Source organism: Hippoglossus stenolepis, chromosome 22, assembly GCF_022539355.2.
Source record: "Hippoglossus stenolepis isolate QCI-W04-F060 chromosome 22, HSTE1.2, whole genome shotgun sequence".
In the NCBI taxonomy this organism is placed as follows: domain Eukaryota; kingdom Metazoa; phylum Chordata; class Actinopteri; order Pleuronectiformes; family Pleuronectidae; genus Hippoglossus; species Hippoglossus stenolepis.
The window spans coordinates 17221936-17241935 of NC_061504.1; the positions used below are offsets into that span (position 1 = coordinate 17221936).

A 20000-nucleotide genomic window follows, 5' to 3' on the forward strand; every position below is an offset into this window, starting at 1 on the left:
CGTGCAGCCGCCGCACCTGTACGTGTGGCTGCAGCGCTTCCAGGCGGTGCTCCTCGCAAAGTTCAGCTTCTACTTCCACGAAGCCCTGAGCCGGCAGACGGCGTCCGCTGACATGAGAGCCCTGACGGCCCGCACCGCGCCGGATTACCACGGCAAGATCTGCACCTTCATCCGCAAACACGATGCCAGCAACGTGTCGCTGGTGTTTGACAACCGAGGCTCAGAAAGCTTCCAGGGCCACGGCTACCACCACCCGCACTCGTACCGGGAAGCCCCGAAGGGCGTGGAGCAGTTCCCCGCCGTGGTGTCCCTGCCGACGGGAGAGCGGCCGCTCACGCACTGGCCCAACGTCATCATGATGATGGGAGACCGCGCCGCCGAGCTCAACACTCTGGACAAGGTGGTGCACTTCTACGACGATAAAGTCCTGAGCACGTACTACCTGACGCGGCCCGAGCCGCACTTCACTCTGGTCGTCATCTTCGACGGCAGGAAGACGGAGAAGGATCTGCACATCGCCGCCTTCCTGCAGGAAATCTCAAGCTCGCTGCGGAACTCGAAACCCTTCAGCATCCTGAAGCCCGGCTCCAAGGGCTGAGCGCCGCGCGGACGCAACAGGAAGTCGGAAAAGACATTGAACTAAAATGAAACCTGCCCAAATAATAATAATAATAATATTGATGCACTTTGATTTAAAATCTTCTTGTTGATTTGAATCTCGTTTTTTGCCAAAACTTTTTCAGACCAAAGACATTTTGTTTTCTCCCTCAGATCCGGACAGTTTGTTGTCAGAACTTTATTTTAAATTTCTCAATGATTTTAATCATTTTGCACCAACGACTGTTTTAACATGTTTACTTCTCAGTTTTAAAAGCTTCTATTCACGTTAAATAAAGTTTTTGTGACGACTGAATATCTGAACCTGAAATATTCAAGATTTATTACTTAATCAACATGAAAATTAAAGTATTGTGTAGATCAGGTGATTTATCATTCAGACTGACACTGTTCAAATATCAATCTGTATGTTGAACTTGTTTTATCTTGTGTAAGGAATCAGATTAGAAGATATAAACATAGATAGAAGAGCCTTGTCAGTAGTTTGCTGATATGAAAACTTATTTGACAGAATAAACGATGCAGGAAGTACACACGTGTTTGTATGATGACAAAAAGGAGCCACTAGCGTACAGAACACACTGGAGGTTTATTGAGCGTTGGAACAAAACATTCAGCGACGTTTCGTTTAAATAAAGGTTTCGTTCAGTTGATGGACTTGAATGCTAATTTGTTCAGCTTTTATTTATAATATAAATACAACACGTCGATACAATCCATTTGGCTATATGAGCTCGTCTCTAGGAAGCTCGGGGTTTCAAATACAGCAACACTAACGGACAAAAACCATTTCCTTAATTATCAAACACATTCAGAGAAACCTCCCGGCGTCGAGTTAAAATGCACCAACATGTGATGATGCTACATGCCAAGTACACGACCCTATACATCAAAGTGCAATGTCACAATGGGTTAATGCTAGAAGTCATAATTCAGTAAATCTACTAAACACTTTAATGATTATTTCATTCGGAGTGCTGCTGCTCTTGGTTCAGGACATGCGTGAGTGGATTCAACTCCCCAAAAAAGACAAGGATTAAAAAAAAAAGGCACTTTCACATACACACACTCACACACACGCACACGCACACACACACACGTCACGTCTCATGTGAATCACCAGCCCGGTTGGAGGCCACATTCAGTGTGCTGTTCAAGTGTTGTTTTGGGCGTTTACACACGGAGCCCCACCCTGTTAGCTTATTGTGAATTTAAGGTTAACTAGTGACTTTAGTCTAACAAGCAGGTAAACCATTGTTTGGACACACACACACACACAAACACACAAACACACACAGGAAGTGGCATGCTTCTTTGCACTCGTTTTCCAAACTTGCACTTGCGTGTTCTGGCACTCAGGGCAGGCATGAATTATCTATCGTCTATCACTATTCTAGTGCTTCTGCACTTAACAAGGGAGCAGAACAAGGGCAGGCAAGCAGGACTCACACACACACACACAAACACACACACACACACGCACACACACACAGACACACAAACGAGAATAACACCACACACCCACCCCCGTCCCAGAAAAGCTCAGTCCAACCTCCACCAGTCGACCATCACCCTGTTTGAAGCTCGGGTCCGGGCGTGGGCTTTTTTTCCTTCTTCCCCTCCGAGAAACATAAGAAGGCTGTTTTAAAAAAGTTTGGTGAGTCGCCGCAGCAGCTCTCTGAACATTCATTAAATGGCTGAACAGTCGTTAAATACAGGAAACATTCATTAAATATCTGGACGTTTGGCGAAGTTACGTGAGTTTGGTGTCACTGACGACCTCAAGAGGCGTTTTCGTGGTTTGAGGTGAAAGTGAGCGTAGCAGCTGAACCGAGTCGCAACATAAAAAAATAAGAATCAGACGTCAGGCGGACGTCGTTGAACCAGTGTCGCTTCACTCCGCCGCGTCCTCGTCCTCGTCCTCCGACCCATCAGCCCCCCCGCTACAGATGCAGCAGCCAATCAGGATAGTTAGGTTTTTTTTTTGTTAAAGAAAGAGAGCAGCTCTTCATCTTCATCGTCATGACAGCACAGCCAACATTCACGTCACTGAAACTACATTTTACTGGAGCTGGACTACACCCCCCACGTCTCCCTGGCCTCGGACACTCCTCCCTTTAGCTAACCTTTGATAAATGCTTCAATACATGGAGAAAGTAAACTCCTACACACCTAGAGAGTACACACCAACCTGACAACACAGAAATATCATGGCATATCATATCATAGCTCATATATTATATTTTATTACTACATTAAAACCCTCTCTTCTTTCTACCCTTTCTACCCTCATGTTGATTATAAACATTAAGCAGTACCCTGATCTCCTCTTCTGGCCCAGTTTTGGCCCGGGTAGGCCTGATTCGGCCTCTTATCGGCCTGGTTTGGCTCACATGGTGCAGGATTTGTCCAGAGGTGGGGGCAGAGGGGGGGTGCTGCTCTTAGGTGGGACTATGGGCTTGGGCCTCAGGGCGGGGGGCCTCAGCGGAGCCCCCATTCGGGCGGCTGCCACGGGCTTGAAGGAGCCCATGGTGTCAGGGGAGGGGTTGGCTGGTCTGGGGGGTCCAGGCGGGGGCCCGGGGAGCGGGCTCATGGGGCTCAGAGGACTGAGGGGGCTCGGGGTGCCGGGGGTCCCGGGGGTCCCAGGTGTGCCGGGGGTGCTGGGGGTGCTGTGGGGGCTGGGAGACTCGGAGGAGCAGGTGTTGATGGGGCCGTTCTTCATCTGCTCCAGAGTGTCCAGCACCACGTCGGGCGCCGGCCGGCAGCCCTGACGCTCCAGGTGCCGCAGCTCGCCCAGCGCCACCGTCACCGTCTCCTCGATGTCCTGCAGGGGGAGCGAGGACGATTTTATTTTGGTGCAGCCTCAGAAAATTAAATAATAAAAAAATGATTGACGCAGCTTAAAGTTGATCTTTAATGATGGTGTGTGTGTGTGTGTGTGTGTGTGTGTGTGTGTGTGTGTGTGTGTGTACCTGTGCCAGTGTGTCAGGGTCCAGTGCTCTGCTTCGATGGGAGTCACTGAAGCCATGTTGCCCGCTGCTCGAGCGCCGGATGGGCGTGTCCTCAGGTCTTCGCAGCGAATCATGTCGGCTCACGGTCATGGTCACAGCGGCAGAGCGGCGGCGGCGCTCTGGGCTGTCGAGGGGCGGGGTCAAGCCCTGACCCCGCCCCAGCAGCAGCTCCCTGGGACTGAAGTGACCCGTCACGGGCGGAGAGCTGCGCTCCATGTTCCCGTGGTTGTCGTTGGAGCGGCCGAGCGGACGTCGGAACAAACCGTCGGTTCGCTTCCTCCTGTGACTGAGATCAGGACGAGCAGACATCATGAGATCATGAGCCGAGAAACAATGAAATGATCTAATAATTAAAAAGAATATAATAAATAAATCAAACGATTAATCAAGAAAAGAATCTGCATATTAATTCATAATGACAGAATGACTCAGGATTAATGAGGTGAACGAGAAAAAAAGGAAAACGATGAAGAGGAGGATGATGAAGACGAAGAATTTGAGTTTTTTCTATATAAAACCTTTAAATTTGAAACCTTGAGTACATTTGACTACTATTACTAATAATAACCAGAACACTTGTTTGAATGCAGGACTTTAAATGGAGCCTGTTGACACTTAGTTCTCTACACTCAGACTTATGTCTCAGATCCTCAGACGTGCGTTGTCGGGGACGATGCTGACGAGGAAGCGAGTCACATGAGAAACAGCTTCGAGAGCCGCCTGATGAAATTCTCAGGTATTTTTAGAGGTGAGAGAACAAGATGGCGGACGTGTTCAACGGAAGGTGTCTTACATCACAGACCTGTTATAGGTCTCAGGAGGTCGGATGTCGGTGGGGGAGCTCAGCTCGCTCCTGGACCTCTTGTCGTCGGTGCTGCTGCTGCCGCCGTCGCTGTCCGCCTTCTGACTGAGCGTGTCGGACATGGCGTCGGCCCTGAGGGCGAAAGAGAAGACGCTCGGAATTCAGGACGAGTGGAGACAAGAGGAGCTGAAGCAACACGAGACTCCGACCATCAATTAAATGATCGATAGCTTGTGGTTAGTGACTCCTTCAGTCCAATAAGTCTGTTAATCAACAGGATGTGAAGTCGAGCAGGGAAATCAAGTCCTCACAGATCCGTCACTGAGCAGAGTGAGCCACTAACGCTGAGAATCTGGTTTCATGGTGAAAACACAATTTACACACAGAGCAAAACGTATCCCATGATTCATTGGGCTTCAGTGACAGAGAGATAACGGCGACACCAAGCGATACGACCGAATTCTCCGATGACGACATTTAAAAATGCATCAGAAACACACAAAGGAGGCGGAATCCATCTTTGAGAAAAATGTATTTAACGTGTACTTTTATTTCTTCAATGTCCCATCTGCTAACATGGAGGAGGCCGGGCTTATGACCTATACTGCGGCCAACCACCAGGGGGCGATCAAGACGTTTTGGCTTCAATTTTGGGAGCCGTCACGTCGTCCATCTTTGTTTACAGTCGATGATTTATTAACATCTTTGTATTGATTTTCTGTTTTAATTCCAATAGAACTTCAGTGTAAAATAAAACAAAAACTGGGCAGAAAAATAATCAATAATTTCAACGTGTGGGTAAAAAAGTTTAAACATTTATTATTGTTTAATTTATAGTTGTAGTAAAATTGTATCTTTCACACAGTGTCATTAAAAGGATCTTTAGTGAAAATGTATTAAAGGTATTTCCGTACAAATCGCCGCGGCCGTGCACTCGCCTGTCCTTCAGCACGATGTACTGATGAGGCACCAGGCCGTGGTTTCCGTTGAGTCGCCCCTCCCACCAGTCATGTGACGCTCGCTGGAAGAGCTGCAGGGACGCTCCCTTCTTGAAGGAGAGCTCGCGGCCCGAGCGGCCCACGTAGTCGAACCTCGCCACCGCCTCCACGCCCTCGCCCTCTGCCGGGAGAGAGAGAGAGAGAGGGGGGGGGGATGATAAAAGATAAGGGGGACGTGAAAATAGAGGTGAACCTGAACCTGTCAATCAGCTGTCTCTGAGGGCTTTGTTCCTCCCACGGCCCGACCAATCAGAGGACGGCGTCAAATAAAGTCCATTCTGGTAAATCAGATGGCGAGAGGAGAGGAGAGAGGAGAGGAGGAGAGGGAGGGAGGGAGGGAGGGGTGGGAGAAGGCACTGAGGGAGCGAGGCAGGGAGAGAGAGTGGTGGTGGTTGGGGGTGTGTGTCTCCATGGCTGCAGTTGCCTTGGCAACCTCTCTCCACCACGAGACAGCGGGATGGGAGAGCGTGGGCGATTGTGTGAAGGTCAAGGGTCAGACATACCCTCGTCGCTGGTCTGGGTCTCGGTGCCGGCGTCGGGCTCGGCCTCCTCCAGCGCTCCCGGCTCGCTGAATGGACTCTCGCTGGGGGAGGGAGAAGAGAGAGATTCTGTTCATTCCTTCATTCATTCATTCAGCGTGAGAAACGAAGGGGGAGGAGGAGGAGGAGGAGGAGGAGGAGGAGGAGGAGGAGGAGGAGGAGGCGCTGCTGAGATCAGAGACTGTTAATGAAATGTCTTCAGCAGAATGTGAGGAGTTTAGTTTCAGACGTAACAGGAGCAGACATTTTGGTTAATACACTAATAACTGAATATAAAAGCGTGTGAGTGAACTGGTCCGTGGGTCTCACCAGTACTGGTCTCCAGTCATGCACTTCTCGTACACCGGCCCGGGCAGGTCCTTGGTGTCGGGGAAGATGTTGTCGTGGTGCAGGATGACCGTTTTGACGACCTCGTTCACGTGCGCCTGACACGCCACCTGGTCCAGCGTGTCCGGCGTGGGCAGGAGGGTGGGGCCAAACACGATGGCCAGGTTCCCAGCGTCCATCATGTTCTCATCGCTGTACTGGGAAAGACTGGGGGGAAGGGGAAATCAACAGTTAGAGTGTTCTCACATCTCCTCACAGCTCATCGGCGTTTGGATATTAAACTGTTGCTTTTAAATCTTCATTCAGTGTCTGTGGTTGTGTTTCCAGGATGTTGTTGTTTCCAGCTCCCGCAGGAAGTGAAGTATCAACGGAAATAAAAAGATCTTCCCTCCCGCTGACAGCGCGGCTCCCGGCTGCACCACACTGACGCTGAGCGCACCTCGTGGCCTTGCTAATAAACGCATCAATAAATTCAGCTGATGCTTCACACCTGCAAATCACACCTCACGCCTCCATCCCAACTGATCTCTCCTCCTGTTTTCATCCGAGAGGCTGCAGAGTTTTAACAAGCTCAGTTTTATCATCTCCACTTGTTGTAAGTGAGCAAACCTTCGCCCCTTCATAGTAAAACAGCTTTACGGCCTCTTCCACCCATCATCGGCTTTAACGCCACGTGGGAAACTCTGGGAAAATGGGAAGAAATGAGCGATTGTCATTAACCGTAAAGTGGCTGGTTGTGTGTGAGCGGATACTCACTGGTTGAGGAAGGCGAACAGATAACGCATCACCACCAGAGTCGCCCTCGGGACGCCCAGCAGGATCTTGCGGACGCACTGCGCTCTCTCGTAGAGGTTTTCTATTCCTGCAGCAGAAGAAAAACACAGTCAGACTCCACGGCGCCGCAGGGAGAGCAGCCGCCGGCTCCGTATCTCTGCTGAGGAGGGGATGAGTTTCAGAAAGACAAAGGGACAATAATGAGACGCAAAGACAAAGGAAGTGAGAGGGGAAGCGAGTGTGTGAGCTGAAGACGGAGAGAGAGAGAGAGAGTCGCTCTGAGCTCCACAGCAGCTCATGTGCAGATGGAAGTAAAAGCTCCAGGTCACATCACAGAAAAGCTGTTTTCAGACTCATCAACTCTGGAAGATTTGCTCCTGACACGTTGTGTAGTTGGTGTTTGTGGAGCAGCAGCAGCAGGTTGTTGGGTCCGACTCGTTCACACCAACAGGAACATGTGGGAACATCCAGGCGAGGGGCGGAGCCTGTAGAGCAGCAGGAGGCCGGACATGACGTATAAACTCTGCTGTGGAAAGATCAGTGTTGTTGTTTACAGCTCATCCACACCGGCGTCGGCCCTCATCACCAAAAGATCTGGAATCTCCTCGTGTTTCCAGGTTGACGTCTTCGTCTTCTGCGTGTACGGCTCCTCTTCTTCATCAGGAGATGTTTGTGTTCTTCCAGTTTCAGAAACATCATCATGTCCCGTTGTTTTCTCATTTTACTACGGGACTGGCAGGAAAAAGTAAAATATCCGGAGCAACGGACTTCGTTCTCACAAACTGCCCCTCTGGAGAATCTCAGGAGAATACCCAGAGTTCAGTGCAGGTCTGAAAGCAGCTCAAGTCTCCAGTGTCTCGCACAGCAGCAGTAAAAAGACGAGTGTACTCACGGACGCAGGAGATGAGGTCGTTGAATCTCTCCTTGGGGAACAGCGGGTTCTCCAGACCCCTGAAGTAGAGCTTCAACACTCCGGCCACAGAGTTGATGTCATGGTTGCTCTCCTCGTCGATCAGCGGGTCATTACCTGAGCGAGAGACAGAGCAAGTCAACCGGGAGCTTAACCACACGAGGCTGCTGAACGTGTGACCTTCAGGTGACCTCTCACCTCTTTCGAAGGAGTTCTTGATATCGTTGACCTCCACCTGAGATCCTGACACCCGGAATATGCCCTGATGCTGGAGGCCTGTTGGGAACAACCTTCAGTACTTGAGTAGCTGGTGAAGCTACTAGAAAAAACAATATATATATATATCAATATGTAAATGATTAAAACTCACCGTGTAGATTGATGTAGCGGATGCAGCTCTCCACCAGCAGGGGTATGGCTTTGGTTGAGTCCTAGAAACACAACTAGTGTTAGTCACTGTTTATTTCTTCATTTCATTCGGATTCTGCTTCAGATTAACTCCTGGATTGTGTAAAGTGAGGGAGTCGCTCTACCTGGTGTTTGCTGTGAGAGTTCTTCCGCCCACGACTGTAACAGAAGAAAAGAGAGAGAGTCTCAGTTTCACAGTGAAGTTGCATGATGGGAAATAAGAGTTATCATTAACGTGAGGAGAAGGCGTGAAATGAGGCTTCACCTGGTAGTTAGCAGATCAGATTTATAACCTGCAGGGGGAGAAAAAGACAGGAGGAGTTTTAAAGGTCACAGATGATGATGATGATGATGATGATGATGATGATGATGAAGATGGTTGTGTGAGACAGTCGGTGTTGGTCTCACCTTCTGCTAAAGCTTTCTTCAGGATGTCGTGTTTGGCCTGGAGTTTGGAAATGAGATTACTTCCTTCCAGATACTCGCGGAACTTCTGAGGATTGAAGAATAAAAACAGACGTTAGGTTCAGTGAGTGTTCTGCTGTTTCGACTCTTTAAGTCTTCTGGAATTTGTTGCTGCTCTCACGTTGAAGTAGAAGAGCTCCGTCTCCTGATGATTGGCCCGTCTCTTGGCCAGACTCGGCTTGTTCAAGTAACCGTCCGACACGCTGGACTTCACCGACTCGGAGGACGGGCTGTGGGTGAAGCTCTGGGAGACGTCGTAGTTGTCCAGCACCGTCACGTCCTGCAGCGTCGTCAGGGTCGCACCCCAGGTCTTCTTCACCTGGGGGAGACAACGGAGTCAAAAAGGAGTCATTGACAAGAAATGCTTTCACTTTGTATCACTCAGAAACTTTAGGTTTGATAAAAAGGTCCTGAGCTGCACATCAACCTATTTTCCCACTTTACAACATCACTGGGTCTAACTTCTCTGCTGCTCCTGTGTCGACTCTGTGAACCAAAAACTGAAATGATTTCCTTCACTGCGGCTTCACGGATCACGAGATATGAATTATGGATTTGTAATTGTTTCACGGTGGCGTTTCATTTTTCCTAAATGTTTGATGAAGAGTGTGAGCGCTCGAGCTCCACGTTGTGTGTATACGACACAGGCACAGTGCGCTCGTGAGATTGGTAAAGATATCAGCTATAAAAATGTTTGTGTGCAATAATCAGGGCGTGTTTACGTGTGTGTGTCTGTGTGTTGTGTGTCTGTGTGTGTGTGTGTGTGTGTGTGTGTGTGTGTGTGTTGCTGAGACGTGCAGATGCAGCTCATTGATCCGGACTCCTTCAGCGGTTCTCTGCCCTTCGAGCTGAGTGGTCGGCTGCTGACAGGAGGCCGCAGCAGCTCGTCGCCTTCAGATGGTCCCGGGTTATTTTTGGAGGCAACATCTGTTCCATTATCACCTCATTAAAAAGCGTATGAATCACTAATAACTATAAAAAAAACAACATTTGAATTCATCATGAGAGAAGCTTTAAGCTGCTGAGTAAAATATCTCAATAACTAGAGGACAGAGTTACAGAAGCTGACAGAGGCAGGACGCTCTATCACTATATTAGTGCATCTGTACATTTTGTGTTGTTGTATTTTTGTGTGACGGACTGGCAACATGTCCCGGTTCCCCCCCCCCTCCACACGGATCGTGCGTCTCACCTCTTCATTCTCGATCTTCAGCGACGCCAGGCGGGTCTGGAGCTGAGTGAGACGGAGGGAGAGCTCGGCCTGGACCTGAGGCTGGGAGGCGATCTGGGTCACCTGACAGGAAGTGAGACGACAACGAGACGGTCAGAGTAAATTAAACTGTTCGGAGACTTTCTGTAACAATCTGAGCGTTTCAGTGAAACAAAATAAAATGCAAATCACAAAAATCTTAATAAATGAAACTTAATCGTCCAGATGTTTTTACAAACTGGGTGTACTGACTGCGTCTCCCATGTGGGCCTGGAAGCTGAAGCGCTGCGGGGGGCAGAAGGCGGTGGGGTAGAGGCCCAGCAGACGCTGCCGGTCGCGGGCGGGGTCCAGGCCCTCGACGGCGCCCTCCAGCACCTCCAGCCCCGCCCTCCTGGAGGCCTCAAGGCTCAGCTCGGCTGATAGGTAGGTCTTCAGGGCTCGACTCAGACTGGAGTGGTACCCTAGGTCACAACACTGGGTGCAGGGGGGTGGAGGGAAGAGTAGAAGTTCATATATAATATAAACATATTCAGTAGATATACGACAGAGGGCGATGGAGGACGCCTTGGCTTCACTTTTCTAGAGCCGTCACGTCGTCCATGTTTATTTACAGCCTGAGCAGATCATCAGTGAACGTCCACTCACGTCTATGATGTCCGGCAGGTCGTGGATGTAATACTTGAACACGGAGGCGTTAGTGGCCTCCAGAGTCAGCAGGTACTCGTTCCTCGCTTTAAGAGCCTTCAGTTTGTTCTCCGAGTACTTTGCCTTCCTCTGATGGAGAAAGAACCAGAAGACATGATCCATCGCTGCAGCAGCACATTAACAGAACACTTGTCACGCGGTTGATGGAACCGATCTCGCACCTTCTCTCTCATCTTCTCCATCTTGCGTGCGGCGTTGCGTCTCTGGTGGCGCTCCTCTATCCGCAGGCCGAACACAGGCTCCACCCCTCCGCTCGTCGCCGTCACGCCCTTCACGCGGCCCTCCTGACGCTCCGCCTCCCGCAGCTTGGTCTCCGCGTTCACCGTCTCCGAGTGGTACATGTGGTAGGTCTTCATCACCTAGGCAACAGCAACTCGCATTAACACAAATAACTGCAGAACAGGATTCCAGCTCAGTCTGGATCCACGGTTTCTATTCATCAAGGTCACCAGGTCCAGACTAATCTGATTTCCAGTGTTTGGACAAGAAGCTTTTAAGGTTAAACTCGACACATGACGACCAGAGATCTGACATTTTCTCCTGCAGAGGATTTTAACAGCTATGAAAACTAAAGTCGCACATGAACAGACGTTCACAGACATTTTTTCTCTGGAGAACAGTGTCGTGTTGTGGATGAAAACAAAAAGTCGCCAAAAATCAACTCTCATCTGCCAATGTTTTTTATTAAAGCACCCAGAGGAAACCCTGCAGATAGGATATGAATTATGTCTGTAGCGTTTTTTAAAAACTGGATATGAGGACATTTGAGCCTGTTTTTTGAACAAATCCTGCAGGAAGGTTTTCTTTCTCTCTTTCTGCAGTAGACTTTTGAATTTAGATATTTGATGCCGACACTGATTTGCTGCGTTTCTGCTTTAAAAGCAGCAACTTACGGTGTAAAGCTCGTTCAGGAGCTTCATGAGATCTTCCTGAAGCTGAAAGATGATCTCTTTGCTCTGAAAGACACAAGGAGGAGAAACATAATGTGAACACACACACACACACACACACACACACACACACACAAGGTAAAATCATCTCCATCACATTGTAAAGATCATTATTTTAACTTCACGTTCAGGAGCTGTCACGTCGTCCATTTTGTATTTACAGTCACACAGATGAACACTGAGCTCTGCAGGCTCATCTCCACCATCACATAATTGATTATATCCGGTTAAAGGAAGTATCATGGTATAAATCATAGTATAATGATTAAGTGAAGCACTTGAGTAAATGCACTTTACTTTCCACCAGCGCTCTGCTCCTTCAAACAGCGTCTTTAAGTAGAAGAGATGATTCTAATGCAAAGTAAAGGCCGTATTCCCCTGAGCTTCGCTGAGCCTCCTCACAGTTTAGCAAATTAAACACACGTGCACGCGCGGCACCGCCTCCAACTTTAGCTCCACGTGTTCATTATTCATCTTCCGGCTCCTCTTTTATTCATGTTGACTAAAGTGCAGCGGCGGCCGGCAGCTATAAACAGGACGACCCCGTCACTTCGCCGCATCCCCTCAGAAAACCGACAACAGGAAGGGAGGCGGACGACTGCGTGACCATGGCGACGGGCTCAGCTGATGTTTCCTCTGCAGGCGCTGTGGGATTCATTCATCCTGGAATTCCTCAGTCATTTTGGCATAATGTAATATTAATGTGGCACCGGGCTGCCACATAACTCCTTCCTGCAGACCGCTCGGCTGTTTAATGCATGAGAGTGAAATTCGTTCCGAGCGCAGGCAGCGGAACGCGGCTTCATTTCCTCGTTTCATTTATGAATTAATTTGTTTGTGTGTGTGGTCAGGTCCATTTATTTATGTGCAGCCGCTGGGCCGTCCTGATGGATCGCCGGTGTTCCTCCACTCTGACACCTGGCGGAGGGAGAAGTGCTCAGGTCCGTCACGTAAAGTGGCTGCAAACGGATTCTTAGATCAGAACGAGACGTGGAAACAATATGAAAACAGCTGCAGCTGCTTCATGGAGTCGTTGAGCTCATCGCAGGGAAATGAAGTTCAAGTATCACGAGTACAAGTAAAAAGAAGGTGTCTCTCTGCTCACCCTCTTCAGCAGGCGGGCCGAGTCCTCGCTGATGTGAGTGAGGCGCGTGATGACGTTGTTCAGGTAGAGGTCGCTGAGCGTGGCGTGGTCCTTACTCTCTCTCCTCACCTGGAGAAAAAGGAAAAAACGGAGTGAGGAACGTCTCAGGGTCTCGTTGTGAAAGAGTCGAAAGCAGAAACAAACCTGGTTCAGCAGCAGGTACCAGCAGTTGACCGGAGAAAGCAGATTCTGGTCTTTTCTGAAAGAGAGACGGAGCAATGGATCATTTAGGGGCAAAGGCACAAACACACACGAGATCAACACACACAGACACACACAGAGTCCTACTTGTATTGCTGATGATCTTTCGTGCTGCGTGTCTTCGCCATGAACCGCTCGGCGAGCTTCTCCAGGTTTCGGGAATATTCCGTCTCGATCTCGGACTTTTTCCTGAAGAAGTCCTGCAGGTCCTGAAGCAGCTGGACCCGCATCTCTGTCTGCTGCTCCAGGCAACGCTGCTGCTCCACCAACTGCGTCCGCACATCTACACACACACAGACACACAAAGAGACACGCGGATGTTGTTCGTTTGATCCACTGCAGCAGAATTACTAGAATACGCTTTCGAAGGCGACTGTGCTTATTGTGCGTTCGTCTTTCTGCCTCGTGATGTATGATGTCTATTGATTTTTCATTTCACCCCAACAGACGCGTCAGATAATCCGTCATTGCTTTTATTTGGTTCCATCATCTTCTTGGTGTCATGCAGTGAAAAAAACAGAAAAGCTCACAGGCCCCATTTTTCGTGGCGGTGCAGCAACAACCAGCGCTTTGACCTTTCGGCATCTTCCTGACCTTGAAATTCGTTTTGCCCGTGTGTGTGTGTGTGTGGAACCAGCACAGGACGCACTCTGCACAGGTGGGAGCTTCCTGCTGATTTAACCAATGAGAGCAAACTAAATATTTGGAGCAAACGCAGATCAACATCCCCCCAATGTTTACAAAGCTTTATGGGTAAATTAAGTGTAATTTACTAAATGAACATCAGGCTGTTTTGACTGAGATCATAAAGTCCTGAGGAAAATGTTTCCTGATGTTCAAAATCAAGTAGAGTCATTTTCTCAACCTCTTCCTATTTGTTGAGCTGTTTCCCTCCGATGCCGTCATTGGCTCAGAAGTTTCAGACGACGTGATTGGCTGCGAGAACGTCTACAGATGACCACACCCTCCGAAGTCCGTCCACCTTCCTTCAATCAATCAATCAAATGTTTCTGTAAAGCCCATATTCACAAATCTCAAAATGTCTCATAGAGCTGAACAAGGGGCGACATCCTGTGTCCTCAACCTTCTTACACTTTACTCTGCTGCGTCCAATCAGTTCAATGACGATACCCGAACGCCCAAATGCCAACCACCTGGGGGCGCTAGAGGATCAGCAGAGTCTGTGGGATTCATCCTCCGGGGACCATGAGCGTGATAGTGGGAGATAGTCACTGAGATATAAAATCTTTTTAACGTTCTGTATGTAAATCACTCCTCCTCTTCTTCCTCACTTCACTTTCACCGTCTCTCTGTTCTTTAAAAAAATTGCTGATGAAGACAAACTGACCATTTTTCTCTGAGGAGTCACCTTGGACGACATCGTCTGACCGCATTAACACACACACCGACACACACAGACACACACTGACACACACACACACACACACACTCTTTGAGTCAGTCCAACAGTCAGCATGGTAATGCATGGATGCGCTTGTGCTGTTTCAGAGTGGAATCTATCTGCAGCAGGGAGAGAGGGGGAGAGCGAGCACAGAATACACAATGATAACTCCACCTCTCTCTCTCACACACACACACACACACACACACACACACACACACACACACACACACACACACACACACACACACACACACACACACACACACACACACACACACACACACACACACACACACAAAGACAGACACACCAATCCCCTCGGGGGCTCTATCCACTCCACTACCTGTTGTCTTGGCAACCACACACTGTGTGTGAACCATGTGATGAGGAAGGTGAAGACGAGAGCTCGAATCTGCTGCATCGATATCTCACACACACTCACTCACGCGCACGTGCACGCACACACACGCACACACACACACACACACACACACGCACACACATGCACCCACACGCACTCACACACACAGTTTGCCGGACATGCTTCATAGATTTCTACCGGAACTACCATGGCCTCTGGTACCCACAAGTCTATGAAACTCTATTACTGTGTGTGTGTGAGTGCGTGAGTGTGTGTGCGTGTCTGTGTGTCCTCGGTGTCGTTACGCTGTCGATATCTTACTAATTTAAAATGGCTGCCATCTCACGTCTCTGATTTGAAACACTTTCTTTCGCCTCAGATCAGCTTCTCCATCGTGAGCTGCTGAGTCGTCATAGAAACGAGTGGCGTCTGTGGAAAGGGCCACACACACCAGCAGGTTCTTTTGGTTTCAGGACTCAGACGACATCATCACTGTCATTTGACTAATTTAATCTGAGAATTTATTTGCTTTAATTCTCATTTTCTGAACATGATTACATTTGAAAGCTCAACTGAACGTCTCTCTTCCTCTTAAACCCATTTTCACTGCTTCAACTTCATCGTCTGACGTCTTCTTGCTGCTTATTTAACATCAAACGTACCTGATATTTATTGTGATGTAATATCCCAGTGAACTCACGGACCAGATCTCCTCAGCAGTGTGTGTGTGATGCAGTGCAGTGAACGGAGCGACGCTCTGTGGAGCTGTGTGAACTCTTCACGTCTTTTCCTTGTGAATCTGTTCATTCGTCTGTGGGGATTTCAGACTCTGCATCAAAGAGAGTAAATGTTTAAACTTCACTTCCTCTTTACATAAAGTGTTCAGCAGAGACCGAGCTGCTGCTGAGACGCAGATTAAATCATTTGTTCAGTTAAAATCCTCAGTGGAGAGAAAACAAGTTTCCCGTGGAATCACAGCTGTAGAATGTGGTTGTGGTTTTGGATTAACCTGCCACTCATTTTCTGTGTGAAACATTTTGTCAATATGAGAACACGCTCGTTACAAGTCGGAGGTTTTGTGATCAGACTGTACGACATCCGTCATGAGACACATCCAGTTTACTATCTGACGTTTAAGAAGCCGGATGGTTGGCCTGGAAACTAAAGACTGATTTCCTATTATTTTCTCAAATGTCTCAGAAATATTCACAACTTCACGTGATTCGCTCACGACTGTAAAATAAACTTCAACAACCTAAAGGTGAGTTTGAGGCCTCGTGGGAAAACAGTACTTTTGGGGTTTTGTAGGATAAAAAAACCTTAAAGCTAAAACCAGGATTAAAATGTTGGTTTTACGTTTGTTTTAATCGTAAATAAAAAAATCTCTCCGAAGCTTTACTTCGAGTAAAGTCTCAGCAAAACAAGTTGAGTAATTTGTTCATCAACGTATTTTGATTTGGATCCTTCAGTCGATATATAAACCACAATAAATCCATTAGTCAAGAACATAATCGGATTAACTGCTAATGAGAATAACTGCAGCTCAGCGTGTGAAGGAGACAGAGAACGAGGGTTGACTCTGCAGAGCAGGACGAGGATTCCAGCAGATCCACAGAGCGGCTGAGATTATATCAATGAAACTCCTCTGCTTGGATCACAGTCAATTGGAAGTGAAAGGAGGAAATCCGCCGCGTTTTCACCTTTTGAAGTCTGAAACGCCTCTCCGCCTCAGGAAGCTCCTCGTGCGTCCTCCGAACACCCACGACGAAGAGCCTCGGCCCGTTTGATCCGAGCTGCAGTCACAATGAGCCGAAAACTCTGACACAGGGAAAGAGGACCGGGCGGAGGAAGAACTCCCCGAGCGTAAAAAGCGTTTGTCTGGTGAGAATCTCTGGACTGATTCCATCTGAGAAGCTTCCACAGGAGCAGACAAAGCGTTCAGGTCACGCACCAGTGAAGGTCAAAGCTCGAAGCCGGTGAAGAGGACGATGCAAACAAACATCCTGCATCACTTTACATTTGCTGCTTTAAACATCATCAACACTGATTTAAATCTGGATGTTCACCGTGTAAATGAGATTCGTGGTTGTCACGTGCACACAGATCTGGTCTGAGGTGGTTTATCAAAGCTGGATCACATCTTAAGAATCCTGTCAGTCCTCAAAATCATTTCTGTGTCCGTCAGTGCTCGTCTGACTGAAGAGTTCATTTCAAATTAAAAACATTAAAAATTCTCACAGGAAGTAAAGACCCTGCATCACCTGCAAATCTGTCCTTATTGTATTTAAATAACTTGGTTGAGCAAAGTGCTTCACAGATCAAAAGGTACAACAAGAAAACAGCAATATATCATAATACTAATGATAATTAAATACAATCTGCTGGAATAATAACAACAATAACAACAATAATAACTCGAAAAGAAGGCACAACACAAACAGTTTCCAGTCGTAGCTACGTTAAGATGAATTAAATTAGCTTGATTAGCTCCAACCTGAAAATATTGAAAGATGTGAAATGTGAGAAACGACTTGATCCAACCAACCGAGCTGCAGCTTCACAGACAATAAGTAAGAACATGATTCTGGTGAACGACTCATCGCTGGTTCCCTGGTTGAGCAGATTCGTTGCTGCACTTACGACTGAAAACATTTGGACTGTTCATCACGCAGAAGACGATTTGAAGACACGACCTTGGACTTGTAATCCACGTTTTACACATGATGACATTTTAGAGACCGTTTATCAATGAAGTCAAGAAGGTAAAGAGTCAAATTAATTGAAGCCAACGTCAGAAGGTTGACCTCCATCCGTCCTGAGGATCCTGCCGAGGGAGCGTTCCCCTCCAGCTGCTGATTGATCATGTGACTCATTAATTATCCTCCGTTTAAAGCTCCACTGTGTTTCACCCTCATTAGAGAAGAGGGTTCGTCTGAGTGTGAAGTTTTATGGTTGTTGGAGACGAGCGAGGACGAGTTGTTTCTATCACAGATTGTAAATAAATCAATTAATAATCAATCAATCATTAAAAGATGGACGAAGGGACGGCTCCCGAAGTGAAGAGGAAGCTTCTGGTGGCTGACTGCAAGACAGGTCATTGACCTCCACCATGTTAACAGATGGGACACGGACCAATTCCTAAAGTTTTGTATCTGGATATTAGTCTATTGATCCGTTTCTTTAGTTTAAACACATAAAAATCTAAAATCTCACTGGATTATTCAAACATTTGCAAAAGGAACGTTTGTAAATCTAAAATATGACATCATCTATTCGCTGATTCACTGATTCATGTCCTGTTTGTTGCTGTGATGTCACAAGATTTGGAAGCTGGCCGTTACCATAACGACCAGGTTCAAGGACACAGGGGTAAAGTACTGCTGGATCATCATTAACAAATGGGGACACACACACACACACACACACACACACACACACACACACACACACACACACACACACACACACACACACACACACACACACACACACACACACACACACACACACACACACACACACACACACACACACACACACACACACAGTTCACGGCCTTCGAGTCGGCGCTTCAGAACATTTACTCAGCAAAGAGTCACTTCATTTTCCTGCACCTCCATCCCTCCTTCTCTCCATCCCTCCTTCTCTCCATCCCTCCTTCTCTCCATCCCTCCTTCTCTCCTTCTCTCCATCCCTCCTTCCTCCATCCCTCCTTCTCTCCATCCCTCCTTCCCTCTTCTCTCCATCCCTCCTTCCTCCATCCCTCCATCCCTCCTTCCTGTTCATCTGCCTCTCGTCCTGCAGGTATTCAGATGTGAGGTCACTAATCACCTGCATGCACACGCAGGCAAAAACACAGGAGCTGCAGACGCCACCGCAGCAGCAGCAGGAAACACTTCATCTCTGCCTGGCGTCTGTCTCTCCTCTGCTCCTGCAGCTCTCGCTCCTTCTCCCCTCATCATTTGCATTTTCTCATTAAGACGATTCTCATCTCTGTGAGGAAGAGGAGGTGTCACACGCTGGCGAGGTGACAGTCCGCCACACCAGGAGGGAGCAGCGCACGCACGCCGCAACTTAAACCAGAGCGTTATCAAGCCCACAAATATGTACCGTCAGCACTGAGCTTAATGATAACGCCACCTTTCCAAAAGGCTCCCCTCACCTCAGCGAGCAGACCCCACCTCCTCGTGAGAGAGCGGCGGCCACCTCCTGTGTATACATTACACACCACCTCCCTGCATCGACCAATCAGGAGCCAGAGCAGGGAGGCAGACTTGGAAAGCACATAGTTACAAGAGTGGATCTATACGTTTGGCTCTGGGCAGGAGGCGACAGGGACGCAGAGAGCGGCGGGGCGGCCGAGGGGGGGGCGTGGGGGCTTTATGTTGAGCGGTCATTACAACGCGGGGCATCCCCGAGTGGGGTCTGGCAGGACGCCAGAGCAAGGGCCACACACACACACTCACAAACACACACACAAACACAAACAACACACTCCTCATTTGGGGGCTGTAATGCTCTCCACTACTCTCCATTAAATTTAATCACTCAAAGTCTGCGTTGATTCATTGTGCGTTCAAGTGTGTGTTTGTGTCACGCTGACGGGGGAAATGAAGAATGAGAGGAGGAGAGGAAGGAGGAGAGGAAGGAGGAGAGGAAGAGGGGAGCAAACACACGTCTCCTCCTCCTCACTCAGAGGAGACAGTGGATTTAAAGGCTCCTTTCAGAAGCTGAAAGCGATGGCCGCGGCGTTGGCGTCGTGGGCGTGGGTGACAAGTGAACAGTGTGAAGAGCCATGTGGCGAGAGCGAGCTGACGGCTGCACGAGGAACAGCTGAATAAATAGAGACGGGGACGGATGTGAGGTGGCACAAAAAGAGAGAAGGTTGCGTCCAATGGCAGCTGCAGGTGTCCGCAGCTAAAGGTCGGACATTTTGAACCGTGTCAGCGGAACAGCAGGTGAAGAAGCAGGTGCTCGACAAAATCCTGCATCACCGCCGCCGGTTCAGAGGGAACGAGGCCGTTAGAGTTTTCACGAAAGGTCATTTCACTGGTCCGTCAAGCAGGGATGGTGGTAACCATGGTGAGGGGAGGAGGAGGAAGAGGAGGAGGAGGAGAGAGGGTTGTCCCACGGTCATGGCAACCACTATTTCAGGACTGATGTTGTCATCAT

At 48.5% G+C, this 20000-nt stretch overlaps 2 protein-coding genes across 5 annotated transcripts in view; one reads left to right on the plus strand and one right to left on the minus strand.

Annotated features, from left to right (window-relative positions):
• The window catches only part of kics2 (KICSTOR subunit 2), a 3492-nt gene extending 2343 nt beyond the window's left edge, over positions 1 to 1149 (plus strand). The window contains exon 3 of the mRNA XM_035147725.2: positions 1 to 1149. This exon is cut by the window's left edge and continues 222 nt beyond it. Coding sequence (XP_035003616.1) covers positions 1 to 598 — 598 coding nt within the window. The 3' untranslated portion in view covers positions 599 to 1149.
• A 39-nt stretch (positions 1150 to 1188) lies between these two features.
• Positions 1189 to 20000, minus strand: part of LOC118101756 (SLIT-ROBO Rho GTPase-activating protein 1) — a 19895-nt gene continuing 1083 nt past the window's right edge. Inside the window, exons 2-23 of one of the 4 annotated variants that reach the window (XM_035147724.2) lie at positions 13150 to 13345; positions 13006 to 13060; positions 12823 to 12930; positions 11661 to 11723; positions 10929 to 11126; positions 10708 to 10836; positions 10315 to 10536; positions 10045 to 10146; positions 8974 to 9171; positions 8796 to 8880; positions 8653 to 8680; positions 8513 to 8546; positions 8350 to 8410; positions 8178 to 8255; positions 7962 to 8096; positions 7052 to 7157; positions 6278 to 6502; positions 5933 to 6012; positions 5370 to 5550; positions 4432 to 4563; positions 3591 to 3915; positions 1189 to 3442 (exon numbers count right to left, since the gene is read on the minus strand). In XM_035147724.2, coding sequence (XP_035003615.1) covers positions 3008 to 3442; positions 3591 to 3915; positions 4432 to 4563; positions 5370 to 5550; positions 5933 to 6012; positions 6278 to 6502; positions 7052 to 7157; positions 7962 to 8096; positions 8178 to 8255; positions 8350 to 8410; positions 8513 to 8546; positions 8653 to 8680; positions 8796 to 8880; positions 8974 to 9171; positions 10045 to 10146; positions 10315 to 10536; positions 10708 to 10836; positions 10929 to 11126; positions 11661 to 11723; positions 12823 to 12930; positions 13006 to 13060; positions 13150 to 13345 — 3176 coding nt within the window. In that variant the 3' untranslated portion in view covers positions 1189 to 3007. Of the gene's footprint in view, positions 3443 to 3590; positions 3916 to 4422; positions 4564 to 5345; positions 5551 to 5932; positions 6013 to 6277; positions 6503 to 7051; positions 7158 to 7961; positions 8097 to 8177; positions 8256 to 8349; positions 8411 to 8512; positions 8547 to 8652; positions 8681 to 8795; positions 8881 to 8973; positions 9172 to 10044; positions 10147 to 10314; positions 10537 to 10707; positions 10837 to 10928; positions 11127 to 11660; positions 11724 to 12822; positions 12931 to 13005; positions 13061 to 13149; positions 13346 to 20000 lie in introns of all 4 variants that reach the window. The other 3 variants (XM_047338619.1, XM_035147723.2, XM_035147722.2) reach the window with 3 other exon arrangements.